This window comes from Phyllostomus discolor, chromosome 8 (genome assembly GCF_004126475.2).
Source record: "Phyllostomus discolor isolate MPI-MPIP mPhyDis1 chromosome 8, mPhyDis1.pri.v3, whole genome shotgun sequence".
Classification (NCBI taxonomy): domain Eukaryota; kingdom Metazoa; phylum Chordata; class Mammalia; order Chiroptera; family Phyllostomidae; genus Phyllostomus; species Phyllostomus discolor.
In genome coordinates, this window is record NC_040910.2 from 77,004,383 (window position 1) to 77,025,195 (window position 20,813).

Consider the following 20,813-nt stretch of genomic DNA (forward strand, 5'->3'; position numbering starts at 1 on the left):
AAGGCATCGTCCGTGCTGCTACAGGCACCCACTCGTTTACCTTAAAGCGGCTTCTCCTGTGTTCATTTCTTATTTCTCTCTCTCTCTCTGACTCTTTTCCTCTCTCTTTTTCCTCAAAAATATTTACTAGTCTACTTTCTACATTTAAATCTGAAATCAGTCTGGAATTGACTTTTGTGCCTTGGAGCATGGTAAAGGTCAGGACACATTTTTTTCCATATGAATATCAGATGACCTCACAGTATTTAACCCAAAGACCATTCTTTACCCCCCGTACATCAGGGTCCCCTTTGTCATAAACTGGACTTTTCTCTCATTTTTGTCTCAGGTGTACAGAAATACCAATTTTCTCGTACACTGAACTTGTATACAACAACCTTGCTGAAGTTACCTGCTCAGGCTAGCCACTTGCATTTAGATGCTTTCCGATTTGCTAGTTACACGGCCGCGTTATTCGTGGACAATGACAGTCTCGGCCATTCTCCAGTCCTTACGGCACAGGTTTCGTTTTCTTGCCTGATTGCACCAGCTAGGCCTCCGGGGCAACACTGCATGCAAGTGGTGTTAAAGATACAGAGAACTTGTCTTACTCCTGGGTTTATGAGAAACGCGTTCAATATTTAACCATGGAGTATGATGCTTCTTTTCCCGTGTGCTTTAGAAAGAGACACCTGCTTCTCCAAGGACGGGGGAGCACGAGGCGTGAGTGCTCTGGTCTGAACGAAGGGAGGGGAGGGGCGGCAGGGCTTGGTGGAGGCCCCTGGGGGACCTAGCTCCCCGCAACCCAGCTGGGTGACCCTAGAATGCCACACAGCCTTCATGGAGCCCCTGCTCTCCATTTGTGACTGGGAAACAACCCCAGCCCCCCTGGTTCCCTTACAGCTTTGTCCTCAGCAGCAAACAGGCGGACTTTTGTGAAAGCACCTTGTAAACTCTGCAGGATACCACAAGGCGAGAGACTGGCCTCAGTGGTCTCTGCTGGCCAGAACTACCACGGTTGAGGGTGCAGGACCCTGACCTGGGGGGACATGGCAGGGAGTGTGAGGAGGCTGCAGAGCTGTGTGGGGGGAGTGCATGGATGTGTGGTATGTGGAGGTGGGGTGTGTGGGAGGGGAGTGGGGGTTGTGTGGTGCAGGGCAGGGTGTGGGGGAGAGCAGGGCAGGAAGAGCAGAAGAGGGAGGCCTGCCACTCAGGTGCCCCTCTACGGCCCTGAGCCAGGCTGGAGCTGGGGCTGCACAGCAGAGTCCTCACACCCCAGGAAGAGGATCAGAATCCCCGGAGAGCCCCCCCACCCCGGGGCCTCTGTTCAGTGGGTGTAATGGGACGAATGTCTGTGTCCCCTCAGACTCCCGTGGTGAAGCCCTAAGCTCCAGTGTGGCAGTGTTTGGAGGTGGGGAGTTGGGAGGGGATTGGAGTTCAATGAGGTCAGGAGGATGGGGCCCCCATGATGGGATGAGTGGCCCCAGTTTCCTGCCAGCTTCCCTGCCGGGGGTGCGGGCCAGCCCCCTCACACACCCCCTCGGAGCCTTGAGCAGGCTCTGGCCCAGCCCCTCCCCTGGCGCCTGCCCATCCTGGGCTGGACTCCCCCCAGGGCTTTGAGCAGAGAGCGGTGCTGCCTCATCCTCTTCCCCAGGGGACTCAGCACACAGTACTGAGACCACCATCTCACGGACAGACTCCTCTGCACCCACACCAAGGGACCCATGTTTTCTGAAACCAGAAAAAAACCCTGCTGCTTCCCCCTGGGCTCAGGCGGGTGCTCCTGCAGCCCTGCCCAGCTTCCCACTGCTGGTGAAGCCCGACTCTCAACTCTCGACTAAACTGAGCGCTGGCTGACTCAGGGCCTAAACAATTAGGAGTGCCAGGCCTCTCTAATTAACCAGCCTGCCCCCTCCCTCCCCTCCCCTAATGAGGGCAGGCAGCCTGGTTGCTTCGGCCCAATTATGGAGGGGCAGCTGCCCGAGTGCCGGAGTCACGGGTTCCGCCCGCCCGCCCGCACACTCGTTAGCTGTGGCTGCTGAGTGCTGCCAGGGCTCTTGTAGGAGCCGGCTCTGCTCCAGGAGGCCAGGAGCACCTGAGGGTCAGCCCCCCAGGCCTGGACCTGGATAATCCCTGTGTCAGAGACCTCCCCAGCAGCCTGCCCGTGGCCACACGCCTCCAGGAGCCAGGGCTGCCCAGGGCTGCCCACCACTGGGAAAGGTGAGGGGGCAGAAAGTGGAGTGGAAATAAACAGAAGCACCCAGCCATTGGTGGACCCAGACTGGGGGGCTCCTGATGCCCCAGTTGGGCCAGTGCCCTGTGAGAGCTCTCAGGCCCCTAGGGCTGCGGCTGTAACCTGGGCACAGCTCTAACTAATTATCCATCCTTCCGGGTGGCAGGGATCTGTCTGTCCTCACACCACACCCCTGCCTGCACCAGTGGGAGTACAGTACATGTTTGTCGGATGAGGGAACTGCAGATGCTGTCCTCCCCTCTGGGACACCGCAGAGCCCCTGCAAGGGCTAGGGCTTCGCTGGGGACTTTGGGGCTAAGTCTGGGCCCCGCTCCTGGTTCTGCTAAGTAGCCAGTACCTGGCAGTGGCTGCAGGCTGTGTGACAGCTCCGATCGCCTCCCGGGACTCCAGGGCCATGCACACCTGCCCACTCTGCTCACATGCAGCTTGGCCCTCAGAGAACTCCTTCTGACAAGGCCCATCTCCACTACACAAAGGTCTCAGCTCTGCCCTGTGTCTTCATGTCCCCGTGATCTGGCCTCTGTCCCTCCTCCAAGTCCCTCATTCCTAAGTCAAATCTGATGTCATCTCCTATGTTTTTCCTTCTTTCAGTACTTCTCCTGCCCTCAGGGCCTGCATCCTCATGGTCAGGGGCTTGCCCAGCCCATTTCCAGCTCCACGTCTTTGCTGTGCTGCTCTCCCCTGAGTGGAATGCCCTTCACTCTACTCTCGGCCTCTCAGAAGGCTTTAGGGCCAGCTCCTCCAGGCAGTCCTCCTGATTGCTCTTAGTCCTGGATACCTTTGTCCCAGCTGTGGTCAGCATCACTCCAGAGAATACTGCTTTCCCACTTTGACTGTGAAGACCTGAGGGAAGGGACTTGGACGCTTGTCCTTTTGGGTTCCCCTGGCCCAGAACCAGCCTGCAACAGGCTGAATAAGTGACTGCGTGTTACTTTTACATGAGGAACTTGCACAGAAACGGAGGAGTTTGGTTCCACTGCTGGCTCAGGGCACCCAGTGCTGGACAGCTGCAAGGACTTCCAGAGGCTTTTATAGGAATTACAAAAAATATGGGACTAAGTGTAGGAACTCCGATTTTAAGTCCAAGAAAACATGAATTCTAATGAGGAGAATGTGGGAAGCTGTGGGCTGAACTGTGTCCCCTGAAAATTCAAACGTTAAAGCCCCGATCTCCAACGTTACTGTATCGGAGACAGGGCCTTTCGGAGGTAATCAGGGTTACATGAGGCCGTAAGGGGGGGGTGGGGCCCTGATCCGCTAGGACCGCTGTCCTTAGAAGGAGTGGGAGACAGACCAGAGTTCTCCTTCGCCACTCGAGGACACAGAGAGAAGGTGGCCATCCGCAGGCCAAGGCTCTCACCAGAAACTGGCCTCACCAGCACATTGGCCCTGGGCTTCCCGGCCTCCGGGGCTGCGAGAAATAAATCTCTGTTGTTGACGCTGCCCAGTCCATGGTGTTTTGTTACGGCAGCCTGAGCTGGTCGTGGGATGTCACTAACCCTCTTCTGAGATATACGGGAGGTAAGTTCCATTCTTTTCTCTTTTGTTCCTTACCCGAGGGTATATTTGTTGATTTGAGAGAGAGAGAGAGGAAAGTTGATGTGAGAAAAAGACATTGATTGGTTGCCTCTAGTACACGCTCTGACCAAGGATCGAGCCTGCAACCTAGTATGTGCCCTGACTGGGGATGGAACCCACGACCTTTTGGTGTATGGGTTGATGCTCCAACTCACTGAGCCACCCAGCCAGGGCAGCACAGTCCATTCTTTACAGCATGTGGGCAGCCCAAACAGCTAGGACGTTGGAGCAGATGAACAGTAACAGCTGCCACTATGGGTGTCCTTTACCGAGTGTTCGAGATGGACCCTCTGCGAAGGGCTTCCCTGCATTAGCTCATTTACTGCTTGCACCTGGGCAACGAGTTCATAAGCTTTATTATCCCATTTACAGATGAAGGACCAGAGGCTGAGACACACTGAGAGACTTGCACAAGGTCCCTGCACTGTGGCCATGTGGGGACCACACCCCAGCCCCCCTGCATGGGAACAGCCCTCACCGACAAACCCAGCGGGGACAGCACCCACTCACCGTGCAGGGTGGGACGGATGTGTGTTCACCCTGGCCCGACTGCGATCTAGGACCCTCTTTCCTCCCAAGGGCCCTTAATCATGCCCTCTAATCCTTCCCCATCTGCTTAGAGTACGGTGAAGAGGCTGATTCTCTAGCAGGAGGCGCCTGTCCACAGGCTGCCCTGCCCCCAACCCCACCATCTCCCGGTGACAGCCGTGGCAAACTCGTCTCCAGCTTGCACTCTATGTCCCCCTGCAATCCACCCGCCAGACAGCACGAGACTCGCCTCTTAAAAACAAATCCGCTCACATCACACCCCTGCTCACAGGCTCCACTGGCCTCCCATTAAACTTAGCACAAATCTCAGCTCCTGACCTTGACTATGAAGCCCTGTGTGATCGGCCGTGCCCACCTCTCGCTCCCTCCGCCCAGATGTTTCATTAGCTCCTTGAACATGCTCAGCTGGCTGCTGCCTCAGGGGCCTGCATGCCTGCCGTCCCCTCTGCTGGGAACTCTTTTCCACCCAGATCTTCGAGGGGGGCTGGCGGCTGCTCGTGTTCAGGTCTGCGCTTTGAGGGGCCCTCCCGGTCAGGCTCTGCCACGTTGCCCTGCCTTCACTCACTACGGAGCCCTCAGACCACCTGACGTGATTCTGTGTTTGTTGTCTCTCTTCACCCACCCCCAGAAAATAGTCTCCACGAGAACAAAAATTTGTCCACCTCGTTCACGGTATCACCAGCCCCTAGAACAGAACTTGCACAGCGTGGCCACTCTACTATTTGAAAAATGAATGAATGAGTGAAAGAATGAATGGCACAATCTTCTTCAGGATGGATGAAGAAACCTCCCACCCCCAGTGCCCATCACTCAGCTGGGGCCCTAACCAGCACATTCTCCTCCCACTTTTACCCAGGACAAGTCCCCTCAGAAGCTCAAAGGGCTCCTCACCTGAACACGCAAGCCAGGACCCAGTCCTCGGCCTGCAGCAGCATAAGAATAACTTCAAAGGGAAATGTGCTCCAGAGCACCATGGGGTCGGGGAGGCGAGAGTGTCTGCAGGAGCATCCCCCCCACCCCCACATCCAGCAGAGGTCCTCCCCTGGGCCTGCCCCCATGCCCCAGGAAGTGGTTCTCTGGGGAGCAACCGGTATTGAGCCTCCGCAGCAGGGGCAGCAGCCTGCCTCTGGGGCAGAGGCCCCCAACCTTTCCGGGGGAAGGAGGTAAGGCTCTGCTCCCTCATCATGGTCCGGTGAACCTGAACATGGGCAGCGGTTGTGGGGTTGAGGGGCAGAGGGAGGAGAGAAACAGCTGGGAGGCAGAAATCACAAAATAGAGCCCCACCTGCCCAAGTCCCTGTGCCCACCACCTATGCTGGTATCGAGTCCAGGGTGTAAGGAAGGTTTCGGGAGGAGCTGGCACATGAGGACCCATCCCCTCCCTGACACCCAGGCCCTTCCATGTGTCCTTGAGACCCTTTGCCAGTAAATCCACATTCCTCAGCCCAGGTCGCTGCATGTCACAGGGTGGGGGTGGAGGAACCATCTTCACTATAGTCCTGGTTTTTCCACTTATTACTTGGGCATGTTAACCTCTCTGCACCTCGCTTCTCTGATCCAGCTGCCAGACGCCATTGCAGACGCCCTGCCTGAGGCTGCCATCGGCCTCCAGGCTTTGACTTCCTCATGTTCTGCGGCCCTCTCCACTCTTGCCGCCCCACCCCGGCCCCAGTCCTCTGTCCCCTGTTACTTCTTCCCAGAATCTGTTCCTCCCAAGGCCTGAATTAGTTGATCATTTCTTACCAAATTTTTGGGTTCCCCCACCCAATGTACTCTCAAGAGAGAAGGTTCTTTCTCTGTCTTGTTCATCGAAATAACTCCAGGCTTAAGAGGGGGACTGGCCCAGGGAAGTTACTTAAAGATTGGTCCCAACAAACTTAAGAGTGGAAATCTAAAAAAGCATAAGACACGACATCTCGGGAACAGTGTCCCTGAACTAGGTGGGCAGTAAAGGGAAGTCCCATGGTCATGGCTGCACAGCCATTGGTCTAAGCCCAAGCAAGAGCGAGAACCTAGAAGGGTTTCTGGCAGGACAAAAACGCAGGCTCCATGTGAGAGAGAGTGAAACTGAGAAGCTAAATAATCTGGAGGGTTGGAAGGCACATTATTCTTTCGTCAACATGAAAAAGAAAGGCAATCAGAAACTCCAGGAAAAACAAAAGGTTACTGTAAAATGTATTGGCTTCAATATGAAACAGTTTAATCTGTGGCACAATTTAGAACCATCAATGGGATATTATAAGGTCAGGGGAAAACCCTTTTGGCCCTGCTGCAGAGAGCACTCCCGTGTGGGTGGCCAAGGGTCAGGAGAGCAGCCCAACAGAACAGGAGGTGTGGTCTGAGCATATAACTCGGCTCTGAGGAGAACTGTATTTACTCAATAACAACTAATAACATTTATTGAGTACTTAATGTGCCAGGCAAGGTTTTAAATGTTTTGCATGCAATATTTAATCCTCCCAACTCTCTAAGGTACATATTATCATTATTCCTGTTCTACATGTGAGAACAATGAGGCATGGCATATTGAACAAGTTCTCTGAGGTCACATGGCTAGAGGAAGAGCTGAATTCACACCCGAGCCTGCAAGATGCACAGGTGCACTCCCCAGGGCTGGCTCTAGAAGTTGGGTCATTCAACCTTCAAGCTCCAACCCTTCTTGCCAAGAACCATAGGACGCCATGTGCTTACATGTGTATGCACAAACACACACGCACTCCTGGGAGCCAGGGTGCAAGGCCACAGGGCGGCAGTACAGCTGGTCCAGGCTAGGTGGCCAGAGGAGCAGGGCCAGAGCAGGGTCTTACCTTCCTGCAGTCCTTGCAGAACACCGACGAGCCGCCCAGGAAGCCTGGCACCTCCCCACAGAGCAGACACTGGGAGAGGCCGTTCCCCATCACGTTGCGCCTCATGGTGTCCAGCCGCTCCACCAGCCGCCTGCAGCACAGGACACAGAGTCAGAGGGTGTGTGCTTCCTGTCCCCAGCCTGACCGCTGCGGAGACACTGCTGCCACGAGGCCCCACACTACACCAAGCCCCACGTGCTGTTCCCTCGCCTGGGCTCTGTCCCTGGCTATAGCTGCTAATCATTTATTTAGGCACCAATATTAACTGAACATCTGTGATGTGCCAGACACTGAGAGTATCATAGTGAACAAGCCAGAGATGGACATGGTCCCTGAGAACAGAATGTGTGTTCAATGGAGGGAGAAAGTGCAGAAAGAAGCCAACAAGCAAACTGATGAAGTAAGTGGGTGGGGGAGGGAGACACAAGGGGGACGGGGCTATGTTAGGGGGGATCAGCGAGGGCCTTGCTGAGGACGTTGGGCTGAGAGCTAACGGAGGATGACAGGGACCAGACCGTGCGGAGAGCTGGGGGAGGAAGCCTTCTTGGCCGAGGGAACCTGGAATGTTCTGGGCGAGAAAGGGCCTGGCGCAGTAGCGTCAGTGTGGCGGCTGCTCCGTGAGCTCGAGGGAGGGAGCCTGGGCACGGGTGGCTGCGGGCCTGGGGAGGGCCGGACTACGTGGGTTTTGCGGGTCACAAATGGAGTTCGGTTATTCTCTAAGACTAAGGAGAAGCTGCTGGGGAGTTTTAAGTAGAGGAATGATTTGAGCCAAATGATATTTTTAAATCCCACTCAGGATTCGAGGGGGGCGTGGAGGTGAGGAAGGCGGCAGGGGTGGTGGGAGGCCCGGGGAAGGGGACGGAGGCTGGGCCGGGCCACATTTCCAAGGCAGCCTCGGTGGGTCCGGGGGGAAGGGAGGCCAGAGACCCAGGAAGATGCAGAGGACTTCGGTGTGAGCAACTGGGCGGACGAAGAGGCTGGAGAAGAAGGAAAAAGAGCCCGTCCAGGAGCCTTTCCTGAACGCCCCCAAGCCTGGGGCAGGTGCCTCTGCTCGGGGTCCCACGGCCCCTCAGCCCACTGTGACCCCCGTTTCATGACAACTTATGATGCAGCACTATGACCTCCACGAAACTGGCGGCCACTTATGTTTTGTTGGCAGCAGTATCTCCAGTGGCCAGTGGCCACTCAATGAAAATTTTTGAATAAATGGACAGAGTGGGGTTATATTACCTCCTCTAGTTGTCCAACCTCCGCCCCCCAGTGAGCAGGACCCCACCTGGCCAGGGCAAAAATGACTGACTTTTTCTAATGATCATATGTAGTTATAGAAAAAGATAAATAGCCCTGGCTGGTGTGGCTCAGTGGGTTGAGTGCCGGCCTGCAAAGCCAAGGGTCGTCGGTTTGATTCCCAGTCAGGGCACATGCCTGGGTTTCAGGCCAGGTCCCCAGTAGGGCGCTGGTGAGAGGCAACCACACATTGATATTTGTCTTCTTCTTTTTCCCTCCCTTTCTCTAAAAGTAAATAAATGAACTCTTTAAAAAGAAAAAGATAAATAGAAGAAGCACAAGGAAATCAGCATCAAAATTAATTCCTGCCTGAGGCAACGAATGCGGTACATTTGGTTTTCCCACTTGTGCTTTTCTATGTTTTTCAGATTTTCGAGGAAATGTGAATTGCTTTTGTAGCTCAGTTGGTTGGGGCATTGTCCTGATGCACCAAGGTTGCGGGTTCAATCCTCAGTCAGGGCAGATGCAAGAATAGCCAATGAATGCATAACTAAATGGAACAACAAACTGATGTTTCTCTTTCTCAAATCAATAAATCAAATTTTTAAAGAAACAAGCAAAAAAAAAAGGCCCAACAAAGCTATTTGCAATCTGTGTCACCGTCAGCTCTGGATGCTGGGCCCAGAGAAGAGCTTAGAACAAGCTGGAGAGCAGCTCCTGTGGGAGTCTTATTTGGGACGATCCAGGTTCAGCCTTGACTTGAATTCCTCATGCTGGACCACAGCTGACCCTTCAGTGTGCAGAGCTGAGCAGCCCCTAACACATTTCACCACACTCGCTCACCCTCCACGGCCTGGGGCCCGCACATCACCCGCTACCCCCACCTTACAGATGGGTATATTGAGGCTTCGATGGGCTGGGTTACGTGTCTGCACTCAGGGGCGTTCAGGCAGAGCTGACTCTCTCCCGGACGTGAAAACCCAGCCCTAGGACGAGGGTGCCAGACTCGCAGCCCACTGATCTGGCACGAGGTGCCCTTGTCCCCCTCTCGCCAACCTGCTCCTGACCCTGCTAGGGCAGCCCTTACCCGATCCTCTGCTGCTCCATGACATCGAGCTGCTCGGCCCTCTGGATGACCTGCAGGATGGCCTCCACCTCGGCCGGGCTGAGGCACTGGCTCTTCCTCTGCTTCTCTGTCTGGTAGGTGTGCACGGACCAGCCCGTCTGCAGCCTCGAGAGAGAACAACACAGGCCTTGAGGCCACCCCAGCGCAAACCCCACCCCATCACATTCACAAAACGCCTGGCTGCTGTGCATCAGGGAACAGGGCAGACGCCAGGCTCCACGCGCCAGCTCTGCCACCCACCAGCTACTGGGCCTGGAGAGGATGGCAGAGCCACCTCAGCTCCCCGGGAGGCAGGAGCGTGGAACGCGCCCACTGTGCAAACGGAGAAGGCCACCGTCACGGCGCGTGAGGTGTTGCGGGAGAAGCCCAGAAGATCATCAGGACAAGAATAAAAACCCACATCTGAGTCATAGAAGAAAGTGAGACAGAGTTTACCATGGACAAGGAAAGCACTGTAATTGGGTTTAAAATAAATCTCGAGGATAAAAGGAGATTGACAGCATTTTGAAAGCAGAGGGCCCAAGGGCAGGGGGTAACCGAGCTGCAGGGGAGGAGAGGTGGCCGGGGCAGGCAGCAGGAGAGGTGGGCTGGGGCCTGGGGCCTGGGACCCTGTGGCTGTGACCGGGGTCCGAGGGGACAGACTCAAAACCCTTTCTGTTTTTCTGGATGGGGAGAGAGTGGCAGCAGCAGGCCAAGCCCCAGGCTGCCTGCCCTGGGTCCTGGCTTCTCTGAGACATTCTGTGCCAGGCGCTGGGGTCAAGATGGCGAAGTCACCACCTTGAAGAACTTCAGTGTGCTGGGGGAGACGGAGGCCCAACCAATTACACAACATTCATTTAATGAGAAATTATAAGAGCTATTCACTCCATGCATGCTTATTGAGCATCCACGCATGGTGATGCCAGGCCCACAGGGGGCTGGGGCCGTGCTGTGGGGGGCTGTGCAGGCGGGTGTCGGGAGGGCCTGTAAACAAGGGGAACTGACTCTGTCAGTCAGAGGCAGGAGGGCACAGCACCAGCACCACCAGCTGTCCCAGGGGGCTGCAGCTCCCACTCAGCTCACGCAGGCCCAGGGCCGGCCTGGCGCTCTGCAGGCCCCTCCCACTGGGCCTTGTGCCGTTCTGCAAGGCAGGATTCCCGACTCCTCAGAAGGAGCTCCCGCATCCTCATCCTCCGAGCCGCCTTTTCTGCCTCCATCTGAACCCCACTAGGCCCCCCATGTGACTCCTCCCCCAGCTCCCCACACGTCCCATCAGGCCCCACTCCCACTTTCAGCCGTGGCTGCCACTGAGCATCATGTTTCCCCGTGGTGCCCCTCCACACAGCCAGCGAAGGCCAAACAAGCTGCTACATGCAGATGGACTGCAGCCCACGGGGAAGCACCTTCAGTGGTGCCCAGCACCCATCTGCACGCCCCCCAGAGGCACCCTCCTCCCTCAGGTCCCCTGACCTCATGAGGTGTGCATTACCAACATCTGCTTCTAGCGCCCGGAGTTCCAGGGTGTCTCCAGGCCTTGCTCACTCTGTGCCCTCCACTTAGGGAGCATGCGCCTCTCCCGAACCCCCTTTCCTCTGGCTCACTCCTATTCTTTCACACATGATCTTCACCAGGGGGGTTTTCCTTGATCCCCTCCAAGATGGGTCTTAACCCATGCTCCATGGGGAAACTTGGAGAATCCGTGCTCCAAGTTTTTATAAGGTCCAGGCATAGCTCCACTGCCGAGCTTAAACTTCATTTTGAGGCAAGCTGGGGCCTTCTGTCCCCTTCTCCAGAATGGGAGTCTCTGGAGGACCCAGCCCTGCCCCATCTGGCCTCTGCCATCCCTTTATGCCATTCACCGCCTCACTCACCCTGCATTCACGTCAACACTGGCCTCCTGTTAGGTCCTCTTTGTGCCTGCTCCTTCTGCCTCAGGGCCTTGGCACATGCTGTTCCCTCTTCTAGGAACCCCTCCCCCATATTTGCCTCTAACACCTACCCCTCCTCTAGGACTCAACTTAAGTGTCACAATCTAAGCAAAGCCCCGCCCCATTCCCAGATTGGCTTAGCCACCCCTTCCACCCCCACTGCCTGTGTCCCCTGTCAAAGCTCACAGGTCACCATGTGTATAATGCTCACTTGTACCCATTAGTGCCTGAAGACAAAAGACTGTAGTGGTCTTATTCACTGCTGTGCAACCGCTGCCAGGCACGCAGTAAGGGTTTAGAAAATGTCAGGTTGAGGCTGGAGGAAGAAGCATGGACCTGAGCTAGAGCCAGGGAGGGTGATTTCCCCAGGAGTCCTGGAGGGTCCCTCAGTGCAATGGACAAGGGGAGTGCTCTCCTTTACAGAGTCTGGTGTGACACGGGGCCTGGTATGACATGAGGCCTGGCACGACATGGGGCCTGGCACTCCAAGGCAGCATGCCTCAGGGAGAAGATAAAAGCATTTGCTCTTCTCAAAGGTGCGACAACAGCTTCTGGCTGCTACTGAGTGCAAGCCAAGGTCAGGGGAAACTGAAGGAAACGCTGGCGGGGCAGCAGGGGTCACACGGGGCCCTGGTACAAGAGCGCAGTGTCCCTGGCTCCTTGGACCCAGGCGGGCAGGACACATGGAGGAGGCCGGTTCCCTCCCTGGTCTCCTCCCCCGCGGGGCTGAGCCGTCCCAGCGAGAGGGACGAACGAACCGCAGATCACGCAGGACTCCACTCTTCTGGGGCATTTCAGATTAATTTTTCTCGCCCCCTTTGATGTTTCAGCTCTGTGTCCCTGCAGGCTCATCACATCCAATCACAGATTGTTTGAACTTGGTCCCATTTGTGAAATGCTGGCTCTAGTGATTGGCAAGGTCTGACAGATGAAGGGTTCTCTGATGCTGATGTGACACTAGGGACCTCCAACTCCCTGGAGAGACGGGGACACAGGAGGGCAAGGGAGGCCTTTCCGAGCCCCTGGGCTTCAGCCAGAGGCGGACAGTAGGGAGAGACAGCCTGAGCAAGTGGAGCTGAGAGTTGCCAGGATGAGAGAGAACAGGAAGGGGACGGGGCACCCAAGGGGACGAGGCCGAACCAGAGAGCCCCTGACAGGAGCTCGGCGGAGCCCGGGGTGCCCGGGCGGCTGTGTGTCCGGCACTGGGTGCGGCTCTGCACTCACTGGCCTGCCTGCACTCCATCCTGTCAGTCAGCGCGGGGCACTCAGTTGTACCTGGGCCTCCAGAGGTCAAAGGCTCCCCGCCTCCGGGGGCTCAGGAACAGAAGACTCGGGGTGGTGGGGGGGGGGGGATTCATGCTCTTAACAGGGAAGGCAAAGCAAGTGGCCTGGCTCCTTGAGGCCTGTAGTGACAGAAATGACCCAGGTGCAGAGTCGGAAGGACCCCGGCGCGGTCGTGGCCCTGCCACTCACAAGGTCTGTGACTTGGGCAGGGAGCCCGGCCTCACTTTCCTCGCCTGAGAAACGGAGGTAAATTCCACAGGTCGGGTAAATGCATGTGTGGCTGCTCACTGCTGGCTCAGGGCGTGGAGCGTGGTGTTTCTTAGCCAGGCCTTGTCTCCATACGTGTCTCTCTGGGTCCCTGGGACTGACTCTTGCCCAAGAAAGGAGGGGAACAGGGACAGGAAGGAGGGGACCTGGCCAGGCCTCGGAGGTACTCACTTGGCTCGCAGGGCAAGCTGCCGATCATTGGGGCAGACCCACTGGTCGCTCCCGCTGCCAAAGATGGTGTCGGCCATGCTTGGAGCATCCAGCCAGTGGGGGGAGTCACATCTGAGGTGAGAGGAAGGAAAAGAAAGAGCGTGTCAGTGGCTGGGGTGCAGATGGCAGGCAGGTCCCTCAGGCTCTGCACACTGGCACTTCCGACCTATCCCCATATGTCGCCCGTTGCTGCCTGGAGTCTCACCTTCAGAACCATTCCTCCAGCTAAATACTGTTCCCTCTGAGATCCTCATTCAAAAGCCTCATAACCCTGGGAGGGCAACTGCATTTTCAATTTAGCTGGCAAGCCCTGGGGTGGGGGGGATTTGGTGCCTGCTCCCTCCAAGTACAGCTGTGCTTAGCACATCACCTCGCTGGAGGGGCCTGGGCGGGCAGTGGGGGTGGGGGGTGCGACTAGAGAGCCCTTCTCTTTGGAGGGGACCTGAGCAGCGACTGCAGGCACATGGCTGTGGCTGAAGCCAGCCACCTTCCGCAGCTCTGCTAACGAGGACTTCTCAGACTCTGCTCCCTAAGAGGTTCTGCCACAGCCTGTGATCATAGTGCTGGGGCAGGGAGGAGGGCCAACACTCACAGCTGTGGCCGAGACTGCCACCCACACACCTGCAGGGGACACGGTGTGAGTGGCACCCTGGAAATCCTGCAGAGAGGTGACCCAGCCCCAGAACTTTCTGGTGGTTTAATGTCTACAGTCTGTCATACCGGCTTTCTCTTTGCCACCAAGGAATTGTGTTAGAGAGAGAAAAAGGAAGACGAGGGAGGAGAGAGGTGATTTTGAAGGCATCAACCCAGAGCAAAGATGACAGGCTGTCCTGAGGTACCCACGCTCCCCTGCTCTAATCCCATCTAGCCCAAACACAGAACTTCTTTCTCTTTCCTCTTAAAAGGTACTGAGGTTGGATCTTAGTCTTGAGTCACTTCCTAGTGGGGCCAGAGTTACCATGTGACCCAGAAACTACTTCTCGGTGTATACCCAAGAGAACTAAAAACACGTCCACACAAAAACAGGCGTGTCCATGTTCACAGCAATGGTATTCACAATAGCCAAAAAGTGGCAGCAATTCAAATGTCCATCAGCTGACAAATGGATCAAGTGTGGCTTATCATACCAGGAATATTGTTTGGCCATAACATGGATGAACCTGGAGAACATTACGCTGAATGAAAGAAGCCAGACACAAAAGACTGTGTGGTGTGGCCCTGTTTCCACAAACTATTCAGAAAGGTGGACCCTCCAGAGACAGAAGGAGCTTAGCAGCGGTCGGGCTGGGCTGGGGGCTGACTGGGCTCGGGCTCCTTTGGGGTGAAAATGTCCTGGAGTTACAGTGACGGTCACGCACACCAAAGCCACTGAACTGTACCCTGTAAAAGCGTGAATTTGATGGTACAGGAATTATATCCCATTAAATTGTTACAAACATTCTGAAGTACTCCAAAGGACTATGGGCTATATCTATCAATACTTACAATATTAGATATTTAAAACAGAAACAGATTTAAACTTCATTAGAATACTAAACTCATTAGATGTTTGCATACTTCACAAAATAAAAACTGTATTCTCAAAACAAAAACTCTTAGTGAGAATAATAGAGTTGCTTTACATTTTCGTAAGTCTGTGTAATGGTCGGCTTAACAAAAAGCAGCCGGACGTTCCTACCTGGCTTTTCATCCAGTCCCTCTCGAGAGTGGTTTTGTTAAGTGCACGAAGGACACCCAGGACACCCGCTCTTGCGGGCGTGTGCTAAGGCTGGAAAAGGGGGTGTTGGAATGACCTTCCCAGCCCCCTGTGGCTCCTCTCTCACGCTGCACGGACAGTCGACTGTTGGCTGTTTTTTAAAGATTAGTTCTAATGTGGCATCTGAAACCACATCAACAAACTTTTCACCTTATCTACATCTGTGAGAAAATGAGACCAAATATTTTGTTATTATTATAAAATAACTTTGACCTTGTAGACCCCCTGACCTGTTGGGGACCCGCCAGCCCAGGCTTTGAGAATGGCTGTTCCAGACCAGTGTCACCCATTTCTGTGATGACCAGCAGGGGGCAGCATGTAGACCTCCGCTAAGTGCCCTGGGGACCAAGTCCAGGACCTTGCCCACAGGGGTCTCTATCCCACTCAGCAAGCACATGCAGGCTCCTGCTTTCCACTGTGGACTGCTTTGGGAGAAGGCACGGGTGGGAGCCGCCAGCCAGGCCCAGCATGGCGGTGCCCCGTCCTCAAGTCCCCCTCCGATTCAGTCCTGACCTTCTGTCAGATGAGACTAACATACACACCAGGAAAACACAGATGGGGTAAAAAAATGAGACTCATCAGACAACTTTAAACAGGTGTCCCACTTCCAGGCTTTGGTGCACTGTGGTTTGTTTTGCTTTGTTTTAAAATTTCTGTTGTCTTGTGAATAGCACCGTCCCACTGCTGTGTGAGTGTGAAAAGCGTTACTCCGTTCCAAGTAAATGCTTAAAATATACTACAGCTCGGTGGCCCTGTTTCTTTACTAGCATTATTTCAAAAGCAGAGTACACCCCCTTATCCACGGGCGGGTGATGTGCTCCAAGTCCTCCGGTGGCCACACAGTGCTGTTCCCTACACACGCACGCACACCTAGGGTAAAGTTTAGTTCATAAATGAGGCACAGTGAGGGATTAACAACAACAGGAAAATAGAACGATTATATCAATATGCTGTAACAATAGTTATGTGAATGCAGTCAATCTCTCTCAAAAACATCTCGCTGCATTGCACCCGCCTTTGCCCTTCAAAAGAGCACTGTCTGGCTTCTCCGTGGCTTACCTGGATTTTGAGTGGACCTGATTTTGAGCTTTGGAGCCCCCACTAAGTAAAATAAGGGCTACTTGAACACAGGCACTGCAACACTGTGAGAGCAGCCCTGAAAACCAGGACGGTTGCTAAGTGACTAACAGGGAGAGTGCATCCACAGTGCGGATACTCGGGACAAAGGGATGGTCACAGCCCAGGTGGGACAGAGCAAAATGGCAGGAGGCGTCGTCACGCTACTCAGAATGGCACATAACAGAACTTATGAATTGTTAATTTCAGGAATTTTCCGTTTAATGTTTTTGGACCGCAGTTGACAACAGCTAGCTGAAACCACAGAAAGTAAAACTGCAGGGGACCTCTGTATTCTGGGAGCTTCCAGAAATGGAAGTAAGGGTCTCTCTGGCCAGCAGAGACTGTGTCCTGTGTAAACTGGGTGCCCCAGCAGCCACCTCTCACTGCCTCACAGATGCCGCCACTCCTGCTCCAGCCTGCAGGGGCCGCCACATCTCAGGCCGCTGCTCCCAGGACTGGAAGGCCTGGAGCCTCCTGGCTGCCCAGGGCAGCCAGGCGCCGCGAGTGTGGGATGGCCCCTCTTCTCTGCCAGGCACCCCCACAGAAGCACGGCACACCGGAGCAGGGGTGACCACGGAAGGGAGAAGCAAGCCAGGGTGGGAAGTCCATCTTCTGCAGAAGATTCTGAACCAAAAGGGTGTGGAGCTGGGCAGGGGGAGGGGGTGGGGAGAAAAAAGGGGTCCTGTGCCCTCATGCTCAGAACGTCACCTCCTTTATGGTGGGACAGGTGGGGACATTCAGGAGAAGGAGCAGCAAACACAGGTAGGGACACAGCAATGCCCCACAGCCCCAAACAAAGCACCCCAAATGAACCCCTAGGGGATGAAACCCCATTTTAACACTTTGAGTCACTTTCTAGTATGGCCAGATTTGGGGGATCAATGACCCCTAAACTCACATTTATGTGTCCTCTGACCTATTTGAGGCAATTTCCTTTTTCTTCTTTTTAAGAACAGGGGAGGGGGAGAGTGTTTTCATACATGCCCCAACCAGGGATCAAACCTGCTGTGCCCTGACCGGGTATTGAACCTGCAACCTTTAGGTCTATAGGATGAGGCTCCAACCAACCAAGCCACACCAGCTGGGATGACCACAATTTCTTTTCTTTTTCTTTTTTTAAAATTTAGTCAAAACAACTCTGTGATCACCCACAGACTATTCTATTCTGTCCTTACTAAATCCAATCATTGTTTTTTTCTGTTCGACAGAAGAGAAAAGGGAGAGGTTGAGAAACAGAAGAGGTCACCGAGCTAATTGACAGTTTGCTAACCCTGGGCCAGTACTGCTTTCTCTGTAGCAGGTCACTTGGTGGCTACAAGCGCAGAGGAAGGGGTTTTGGAGCAGTGAAGAGGGCGGACAGAAGACTCAATTAGGAGAGAAAAACCCACGGAAGTCTGGCTTTCATGCAAACTTACTGGAGTGCAGGAACTAGTCAGTTATTTTTCCTCTGCTTCAGTTTCCTCATTGGTACCCAAGGGAGCTGAGATGAACTGGCTGGAGGGACTGCCCTGTGCAATTCTGATGCCTGGTTCCACCCTGCCAGGCTGCAGGAGGCAGGCACAGGGGGCAGCCAGGGGACTCGGGAAGGATCCTGGGGCAGGCAGCTGGTAGCTGCTCCGACCTGGGAGGTGGGACCTGAGCCCCTGCCTGACCGCCAGCTTGGCCCCCACCCCCTCACTCCTGGAGCTGTCCTTCGCCCACACAGAGCACCCCAGGCCGGTGAGGGAGAGGACGGGCAGCTTGAGGAGCCATACTTTGGGAACTTGCCAACAAAGCCGGCTTAGGTTCTCCAAACCTCTTCAGTCTGAGCCAGCTGCCAGCTCCCTGACCCATCGGTCAACCCTGTCCCCGGCTTCTCACACCCCCTTGACCACGTGGCTCCTCTGCCAAACTGGGCTCACCACCACCCGACACTCCCCTGCTGGGCTCTGGACTGGCCCAGTGGGGGGCCCAGGAGGAGCGTCCGGAGGGCCCCTCCCAAGGCACTGCTGAGTTGGACTCAGACCCTCTGAGAGCAGGTCCTTAAAACTTCCAAAGTGCAGTGTCATGTGAGCTGAATATGGATGTGCCCTTGTATTAATAAATGTCAGTGTCTTGGACAGAAATCAAATGATGAGGGAACAAAACAGAGGCTTAAAAAGCCAAGTAAAAAGCAGGGAAGGAGAACCCACACGTTCACAAGGGGAAGGGTGGAGGTGGCCGAGGGCCGGGAGGGGTGCAGAGGCAGCAGGCTGCATGGGAAGGGGGCTGCCGGGAGCTTGGTCTTCCTCCGTGAGCGAGGGGAGGAGGGGCACGTGGGTCAGGCCAGCCTCTGAGGCCCTTCCAGCTGTGAGAGGAAGAGGCTGAGGAAGAGAGGTGTGTATGTGTGAGTTGTGTGTGTGTGTAGTGTGTGTGTGTAGTGTGTGTGTGTGGGAGTATAGTGTATATGTCCGGTATATATGAGGTACAGGGTGTGAGATGTGTGTGGTATGTGATGTGTATGTGTGGTATGTGGGGATGGTCATGTGTGGTACATGTGGTGTGTGTGTGTGTGGTATGTGTGGTGTGTGTGGTCATGTGGTATGTGTGTGTGGTGTGTGTGGTATATGTGTATATGATGTGTGGTGTGTGTAGTATATGTGTGTGTGGCACGTGTGTCTGATGTGTGTTGCATATTTGTGTGTGGTATGTGGTATGTGTGTGGTGTGTCGCTGTGTGGTGTGTGTGGTGTGTGTGGTGTTTGTGTGTATGATATGAGTTGTGTTCATGTGGTATGTGTGGTGTATGTGTATGGTGTGTGGTGTGTGTGGTGTGTGTGATATATGTGGTGTATATATGGTATATGTGGTGTATATGGTGTGTGTGGTACTAGTATGTGGTGTGTGTGCAGTGTATGTGTGTGGTGTGTGATACATGTGGTGTGGTGTGTGTTGCGTATTTGCGTGGTGTGTGGCTGTGTGGTGTGGCATGTGTGGTGTGTGTGGCATGTGTGTGGTGCGTGTGGTGCATGTGTATGGTGTGTGCATGTGGTGTGTGTGCATGTGGTGTGTGGTCCATGTGTGGTACATGTGGTGTGTGGTGTGTGTGATGTGTGCGTGTGGTCTGTGCATGTGCGTGTGGTCTGTGTGGTGCATGTGGTACGTGGTGTGTGTGGTGTGTGTAGTGCATGTGTGTGTGGTGTGTATGGTGTGTGTGGTGCATGTGGTGTGGTGTGTGTGTGTGGTATATATGGTGTATGTGGTGCATGTGGTGTATGTGTGTGTGGTGTGTGTGTGTATGGTGTGTGTATGTGTGGTGTGTATGATGTGTGTGGTGCGTGTGGTATATGTGTGGTGTGTGTGTGTGTGTGTGTGTGTGGTGCTGGGGAAGGGAGGCCAGTCTGGGGGAGGCAGATGTTCTACCTGAAAGCCGGCCCCAGACACCCTCCTCCTTTGAGGTGCTCCCATCTCTCTGTCCTGGTTGGACAGCAGCCCCCGGGGTCCTGCGCCCTCCTCTCCCCATCCCGGCACAGGGCTGGCCATAGAGGTATTCAGTGAGTATCCATTCGCCTGGGCCAATTTCCTCGGGGACGACCTTTCCCAGACAACAAGCCAGACGTGCTCAGAGCAGAGACGGCCTCTCGCCGCCCCCTGGGGCTTGTTCGCTCACAGGCAGTTTGTTGCTCAGCGCCCCAGGGGCGGCCGGCGCCCAGGGCTCTGCCAGACAGCGGAGCCGCCTCCGGGAGCCCGCATGCCCACGAGGCCCTCTGGAGACGCCTGCACCTGTGGGGCAACACAAGCCCAGGGAGGTTGCATTCTGTCAAGTGCTTCTAAACCCTGCAGCGGGGGGCTCAGGGGACCACATGGGGGGAACAAGAACAGGAGGTGACTGGTGGTGATTTCCCGAGAAAACACCTGGGGGGTGGAGGTTCGTGAGCCCAGGTAACTTTCTGGGGAAGACCTGAGAAAACAAACACATTTCTACAGGAAGATCCAATTTCCATCTCCCTGAAGTCCAAAGCCACTCACCCCGGCCATCAGTCACAGCCGACTCTCCCAGGAGTTCGGCCCCCACGCAGCCGCCTCCCGGGCACTGCAGCACAGCAGCGGGAAGACAGCCTGAGCTCACGCGCTGCCACTCCCGGAGGGAGACTCTTCACATCTTAATGTGAGATCTTCCCATTCTTTTCTAGGTCTTTGCGGAGAGATTTTAAATAAAACTGGGTTCTTACTACATATACTATTTGCTTTCTTATCACATTGTCTCACAATATTAAAAGTCCTCAAAAACATGATTAACTGCACCTCGGTCTTCTGGGAGTGTTTTATCGCTTCCTGTTTGGAGGCGCAAGATCGCCTGCAATTTTGTGCTGTGGTGTCCGACACTAATGTGGATATCCCGGGAGATAAGTCTTTGTGTCTGTCTCTGGTTATTTCCTTAGGACAGATTCCCAAAAGGGAAAGGAAGGGTATTTTTCTGCACGTATTTTTGAGACTTTTATGGCGGCAATGTTCGCCGCCCCTCAAAGCTCCCAGCTGCAGGCCTCCCCGAGGTGCCCCCACAACTGCCCACTACAAAAACAGCTGCCGGAGCCAACTGCATCCCGTCGGAATAATATCGATTTTGTATTTTCTAAGGGCTCAAAGGCGGAAGAACTTATCTGTAAATCTCCAATAAGTTGGTTTTAATAATGCATACAGTGTTCTAATCACACACACACACACACACACACACACACACGCCTCCTGCCCTGG

General features: G+C 54.7%; 1 protein-coding gene across 5 annotated transcripts in view; it reads right to left on the reverse strand.

Annotated features, from left to right (window-relative positions):
- The window catches only part of RPH3AL (rabphilin 3A like (without C2 domains)), a 140,117-nt gene that overhangs the window by 69,624 nt on the left and 49,680 nt on the right, over positions 1–20,813 (reverse strand). For 4 of the 5 annotated variants that reach the window (XM_036033287.1, XM_036033284.1, XM_036033285.1 and 1 more), the window contains exons 2-4: positions 13,188–13,298; positions 9,520–9,663; positions 7,167–7,296 (exon numbers count right to left, since the gene is read on the reverse strand). In XM_036033287.1, the coding sequence (XP_035889180.1) occupies positions 7,167–7,296; positions 9,520–9,663; positions 13,188–13,264 (351 nt within the window). In that variant the 5' untranslated portion in view covers positions 13,265–13,298. The remainder of the gene's footprint in view (positions 1–7,166; positions 7,297–9,519; positions 9,664–13,187; positions 13,299–20,813) is intronic. The other variant, XM_036033288.1, reaches the window with a different exon arrangement.